This window comes from Charadrius vociferus, unplaced genomic scaffold (assembly GCF_000708025.1).
Source record: "Charadrius vociferus isolate BGI_N301 unplaced genomic scaffold, ASM70802v2 scaffold161, whole genome shotgun sequence".
Classification (NCBI taxonomy): Eukaryota; Metazoa; Chordata; class Aves; order Charadriiformes; family Charadriidae; genus Charadrius; species Charadrius vociferus.
In genome coordinates, this window is record NW_009646928.1 from 2,300,923 (window position 1) to 2,308,288 (window position 7,366).

General features: G+C 40.7%; 1 protein-coding gene across 1 annotated transcript in view; it reads right to left on the minus strand.

Moving 5' to 3' along the window:
- Positions 1–7,366, minus strand: part of LOC104294875 (mitogen-activated protein kinase kinase kinase MLT) — a 58,314-nt gene that overhangs the window by 29,103 nt on the left and 21,845 nt on the right. Inside the window, exon 2 of the mRNA XM_009894542.1 lies at positions 3,607–3,694. Coding sequence (XP_009892844.1) covers positions 3,607–3,694 — 88 coding nt within the window. The remainder of the gene's footprint in view (positions 1–3,606; positions 3,695–7,366) is intronic.

Sequence of the window (7,366 nt, forward strand, 5' to 3'; positions counted from 1 at the left end):
AGCGGTTAACAGAGGAGTTTGGTGTTACTGTTTCCAAAGACAGAGGATATTCCCCACTGGTGAGCAGTACTGCGTATAAATAATGCCTCCTAACAAAGGATGATTAATTATTTTTTTTAATGTTAAAGTAAAACCAGATGTTAAATACATAATGTTCTGTTAGGAAGAAAAGGTTTGCAAGTAGAAAGGGAAGTTGAAATTTTCTTTTCCTATTTCCCCATGTAGTAGATCAAATCATTTGTTCATGAAAAAATGGAAGGATGACGCTAGAGGTAAGAAGGCCAGATTTCAACATGCTGCAGGTCATGTTCAGCAGTCTAAAGGCTGTAGCTCCTCTGCTAACTATTTATTAAATAAGCTTTATGCTTATTTAGCATTCATTCACGTTTCACCGGAAACACAACAGGCGGTTGGTGAGTTTAAGCAGCAGATACATTTTCTTCTATGTGGTTGCCAGGACAGAATGGGTACATGCCACTCAGTGTAGCCCAAGTACCACAAAGACCAGGGAGATGCAAGAAGCAACTTCAAGCCTTTTGTCCCTCTCTCCCAAGGCTATTCAGTGTGCTTCTCGGGCAGAATTTAAAACCTACTTACAAGACTCCCCAAATCTTCATACCTAATGTGGCAAACCAGCTGGTATACAACCGAAATGCTTCATTTCAGCCATTTCAATGCAACCACAAAATCATTCCCTCTAAGACTACATCAAATATATCCAAATTGTTGTCAATAATAATATTAATCAATGAATGATACATGATAGGCTAAATGCATAAAAAATAACCATTGGTCCTCATCAAGGAAATAAAAACCACTGGGAGATCATTGCATGGGAAAAGAAACTCTGGGACAAGACCGAATCTGCAGGCTAGAACATGGTAGGCCATATGAAAAGATTCCAGTGCTAAATGAAAGGAAAGAGGGAGAAAATAGGAAGTCCACTGAAAGTAAACACTCAAGTGGCAAGTTAGTTTTAGATCATTACTGCGGGCCCTCCTGCTGAAAGGAGCCTCTGCAGGAGACAGAAGCATTGCTTCTGATGTCACCGAAAGAGGAGTAAGCTGCTGACCTGCACGTTTCCTCAATTAAAACATAAGCTTTTTTTACCCATGATGTCATCATCTGTCTTATAAATGGATTCTTCAGGAATAGGTTGGCTGCACGCTTTGCATGCCTTTACAATGCATAATTTGATCCACCAGGGTCAGGGACGACTCAGCTCCCCGAGCCCTTTGCCACTCTGTGTGAATGGAGGCAAGCAAGCTTCAATCAAGAAAGCTCAATCCTGTAGTATTTCTTCTACACATTTATTGTGCCACAGGTTTTTACTAGGAGCTTATGGATTTGGAAATCATATCGCCAGGACCATTTTCTGTCAATAATGGAATAGAGGTATTTGCTTTAGAAGGAAAAGCTCTGAATGCCTGACTGGACCCAACATATGATGGGCTGTGGGATACACCGTATGTTTCTGTGCGGATGGGGTACACAAGCTCTGAGAACCTTTTGGGAGGAAGCAGCTGTGGTCAAAAACCGGATCTGAAAGCTAGGCATCAAGACCGCTGTTGACAGAGACTGCCAGTAACATCTAGAATGATGTGATCCACATTAGGAGCTCGCTGAGTGGGATGATCAGCGATAACACTGACATACATCCCAGAAGGGAAACGTGTTTTGACTGCAGATTTGGCCTTTCTCAGAGAACTCTGACAATCCCACATAAGACGTTACATGCAGCTAATGCTCAGTACATGCCAATGCTTGGCTGAATGCCCTCCTCTCCATCACTCTGAAGAAACATTAGTTTCTCAGGATTTCTTCTGGTTTGGGATTTTCCCTCATAAGAAATGGATCTCTGACTAAACACAGGATTAAATCTGCAACACTGAAGACCATCCAGAAGACCACAGAGTGAAAATCTCTCTAAAAGATATTTCAAGTGCAATTCACATTTCTTTTCTCAGTAGCCATTCTCTCATTTGAAAACGGTGTGGGGAAATGGAGCCTTGCTTCCCTTACAACCCACAGGACTCTGGGTTCCTTGGAAGCTGCAGGGAGAACCAATGCAGTTTTGGTTTTGGAAAAAAAAGCTTTTTTCTTTGGTGAGAGTGGAATCAGAGCTCCCCGAGTAACAAAGCGGTTGGACTACGCAGCATAGTCTCCTTCTCACAGATGGTTAAAGAGTCCCTATTCCCAATGACATAATGAACGACTTTAGCTGCTGTCTGTCCTGTGACTGGCAAGCAGGTCAAATGTCCTCCGAACACTGACCTTTTGTGAGATCAAACTGAGGACTTTCTGATCCAGACATCATCCTAAATTGTGGATTACACATCTCCTTTGTTACTCTGCTTGCTGGTTTACACTTATTATACTTATGCTATAAATTATAGTAAAGTTACATTACTTGATTTATTGGCTTTCTATTATTTTTATTGTTTCAAGAAGGTATTCGAGTTCCTGTCTATACTCTATTATCACTGCATCCTCTGAGTAGTGCAGACTGTGTTCACTCCATGCACCCTGGAGTACTGGTTGCAACACCGTGACCTCCAGGAGGCTGATACTCCTGTAAATAAAGCTCCCCATGCTCTGAACACTGCTATATCTCAGATGTGCTCCCACCGGATTACACTGCCATCTACTGTGATAATCGGATGTCTAAGAGACAGGTAGAAATAACTGAATTTTCACAGGTTCTGTCCACCATCTGAGAACCAATAAAACCCTGAATGGCAGTCTTTCAAACTGGTATTAGACTGTGCTGCATGCAAAGACTACTCTTTGTATCAAACTCTTTGAAGTGTTGCAGACATGCCAATCCTAACCCGTGCTTTCATGGTTTTTACCTCTCCAAACATTGTTTCAGCAGACTGTCGATTTCATTGCTTTGGGTTTGTTTTCTACTAACATCTTACCTTGCTTCTCTCATACAGAACAGGAGAAATTACATTATCTGTAATGTAGTTTTATATCTGGACCAACTCCCAAAATAAGGGAAGGAAGCTTAAAGTTGTGATAGAAAAAAAACCCAACAAAAAACAAAAACACAAAAACCAACCTCTGCATAATTCTAGGAATGGCAGAACGAATGAAACCTAGGTTCCAGTGAACAAAGAGAATTGTCTTATGGTGTCTAATAACCCCTTGACTCTATTTCAAGCTCTTCCCATGGCTGGGAAGTTCCCAATGCAGATTCTCCTATTTTCAATACAGGCACAATTCATGGTGCAGGCTCTCAGCCTTCCCTTTTCACAGAACTTGCCAGAACTCTTTATCATGAAAACCTCTACTTCTGTCACACGTCAGTTAAAATGGAAAAGCAATTCACAGAACAGAGTGAACATTTCTATTTAAAGGAGTGCTGAATTTGTGCATTAAGAATGCCCCAGGCTCCAACTGCCTCTGTGCTGCTCCCAGTCGTGTTCCCAGCCTGGTTCCTACCTCCAGCACTCCCATTTATGTTGAGGCAGGCAGTGCCCAAGCACTCTAACATTTGAAGAAGGTCAGAACAATTAGAAAAACACTGAAATTGGTTAAAGCTAATACCTTGTAACATTGGAGTTTTACCAAATCAAGACAAAGGTCTGACGAAGTCCTTACCTGTAACTATGCCATAATTTGGAGGTTCAATGACAGCTCCATAGAACTGAATGATGTTTTTGTGACTGAGCATGCTGAGTATTTCTGCCTGTTGAAAATAAACAAAAAAATTAGACAATTAAGAATGGAGCATTTACTGTAATAGTTTATTTTATATCCAGGAGGGTATGTGCGCATATATATAAACACACAGGTATCTAGGAAAGACTGTCCAAGAATGCTCGGCATTTGAAAACCTCATAAGGGAATCCGGCAGATGAACGCTTAGTATGTTTGGGGGGAAAAAAAAAAGATAAAATTTTTCAGACTATTCTTTCATGGCCAAGGCACGGATGTAGAAAGCTAAGCCTCTGGAAAAACTGAAGGCCTTGGAAAACTTTGATCAAAGTAAGATCTGGGATTTTTGGCAGAGTTGCGGCAGTCCTATCCAGAATTTGTGTTTATGCACAAAGTACTATGAGTTCAGCAAGTCCAGTGTTTCAGGCTGTTAGGGCATACCATGCACACGCAGCTCCATCCAATGTTTACTGGAAACGTGGAGTTTCCAGGCATGCGCTGTAGAGTCCAATTGAATACGCACAGCAAGCATGCTTGAGATTGCCAAAGAGCCAGCAGTGCAGTTCAAACTACTCCTCAGAGAAGGCTGCAGATGTTTGGAAATTCTAGATAAATATATAAAGCCTTCAAATTCCACTTCAACAATGCTTCTAGGTTTGAGAAAGAGACTGTAAGAGAATGAGGATGCATCTACAGAAATCAAGACATATCGTCCTTGTGGTTTTTGAGAGAAAAGGTCAGACGTTTCCTTCAAGGACTCAACAGTTTCGCTTCTGTACTGTATTAAAATAAATACTCAAGAGATTTTAGACACAAGTTCTTACACAAATATATGTATTATGCAAATACAGATATATACTATTATATATTTTTCTTGACAGCAATGCATTAATTTAAGACTTTGAGATTATGTTAGCTCTACACCAGTCAAGAGCATCTAACAAGAACAAAACCACAATTAATTCCTCTAAACTTATCAAAAGTATCTGATCCAGCAGATCCCTTCTCGAATCCACTGACTGGCTGTAGGAGTGTTGCAGTTTACCTGCAGGTGAGTCTTGTGAGTCTTCCCACATTTGCTTAGATAGCTGCCAATTAAATCATTTTGTGGCCTTGTATATTCACTGAAAACAGGAAGCCTACAGCAACTTTGATGCAGATAACCATGGTACACCAGTTAGTGCTACTGTAATAAATGTACAGACATGGCAAAACAGTATTTTTTTTGGCCTATGTTTTATAGCTTGTACCATGATACGTGTGTGTAACTGCATGATTACAGATGGCTCAATTTTTTCCTGTTGTTGTTTAAAGCCTTTTCTAAGTAATTTCAGTTTTGAAATAAGACCTTTATCTTTAGCTAATGCACCGACATTTACACATATTCAATTAAATCTCTAACTATAGCTTTGAACTTCGCTTGGGTTGCACTAGCTCTTCATGCTGCTTAGCCTGCTCAGCAAGGAAAACAGTGTTACCGTGAAGTGAGTCACCTTTTTTCACCATACCAGAAAAGTAATTTTTTTAAATGTACGCTGCTTGCAGCAAATCATACTGCAGACTGACTCACCCACCAGTCCACAAAATAATTTAATTGGCAGCTATCTAAGCAAACGTGGGAAGACTCACCTGCAGGTAAACAGCAAGACTCCTACAGCCGGTCAACAGATCTGAGAAGGGATCTGTCAGATCAGCAAGGGATCTGTCAGCAGAAGGAGCTCTGCCCTCCAGGGGCAGCCCCACCAGACTCCCAAGGCAGGGAACTCCAGCAGCAGCAGCACTGCCCGTTTCACGAGCTCTACCTCCAACCTCCTTCAGTTGCCTGGAGGATGCAGATGACAGCCTAGTCATTCTAAACTCCATCTCCATGGGGTAGCAAATGCAAGACCCCTATACTTCAAAAACTTTTGTATTATGTTTTTATCTTCTTTAGAAAATATTAAATTGGGGAATGTCCTCTAATTCATATCAGCATTACTGCCAGATAACCAGGAGACCTAATACTCCTGCCTACCTACCTGAATATTGTGAGAAATGAGACAGGAATACCAGGCAACAAACAACATTAGACAAACTATCTAGACTATCTTTTCTTTAACACCTTGGTCAAGAGGAGCAGAATACAACTACCTACTTGTACAGTACTTAAAAATCCACATCTTCAAAGCACTGTGCACAGCACCTGCTGCTGTTTACAATACATGTACCTTAACAGGTCATTAGAATTAAATTGACTGGTCTCACATTTGACTTTCCCACGGCATAACATATTTAGATCTTGGATACAGAAGTAGTACTAGATTAATCGTTTTAGAGAATGATTAAAAATGCTACATGATGAGCACATCCAAGGGCGATAGCTCCCTATTCCACTGCAGCAATGTGCAGAACCCAGTGACTGTCCTCCATCTGACACAAGATGCTGCTGGATCCAGTAAAGTCCACCAGAGTCACTGGAGAACAGGAGGGGCTGCACTGCAGCCACACCACCAGCAAAACCCAGGCCTACGAATCACCCAGTACTACCATGAAATGGACAACAAGCAAGATAGGAGCATCGGGCCAAGAGGATAAGTCCTCTGCTGTCACACAGCATACTGACACACAGTGCTTTTACTATTTGGAGCTTCAAAAATAATTCTTTTCTAAGATGATCTTATTTACAGTATATTACACGGCAAGATCACATTCCAGGAGTACAAAGACATGCTGCGTTGACCATGGCTGATTCCATCATCTCTAAACTGTGATTTAACAGACACCAAAGCAAGCTTCCATCGAAGAACAAGGAAAGGCACCTACTAATTGCCCACAGATATCCCAAATTAAGAACCAGGGGGGGAAAATTGCCAACTCTTTCTAAGGAACATTACTTCTGAAAGAAATCCTTTCTAAACACTTTTAATCACTCTGCTGTTGTTAGCACTAGCAATTCTAGACTTTTCCTTTCATGTTTTGCTCTTTTCAGTTGCTGTAGATCAGCTATGAACTCTATTAGCCAATTTAAAGACACTTATTCCTTACAGTGAGAACCAGATACAAGTCAATCCACATCTTTGAAGCTTTTGTACTTTTTTTGACAAGAAGGTGCCCATTTCAATGAAAGACTGACTTTCAGATAGCAAATTACAAAGTGGTAGTTAAAGACCAGTATTTCAAAGGTCTCTTAGGCACTTACAAGAATATTTAGAATTACCTTTAAGCATCAAACTCATACTTAAATCCAAAATTCTTAAATGCTTGGAAGAAAATCCTGCCATGCATCCGTTTGCCTAAAGGGCACTGAAGAAGCTCACTGCCTCAGGCATGACACACTCACTTCCTCGGTAAAGCTGCTATCTTCTTATGCAACTTAAATGAACATCAATTTCCTTCCTAAAGCCATAGTGGTGAAATGTAACAAGTCTTCAGTTATTTCATTATATTACTTTTTTGTGTGAAAGACAGGTGGTTGGTTTTTTTTTTAAATGTTGGATCGAAGCAGAACCTGAAGGAGCTCAGCTGAAGGAAAAGCAGAACCCAAACACGTAAATACAAACTCCTTGGATATAACACAAAGACACAGACACACAAGGTGACTGCAGCGGAGTCGAATATTACACTTAGTCCCATGATAAGCTTAGTCACAGACTGGTACTGATCATCAAACCACGCTAAAACCATTCAACCTGTACTTACACCACAGGTATGGGTGAAATTACGT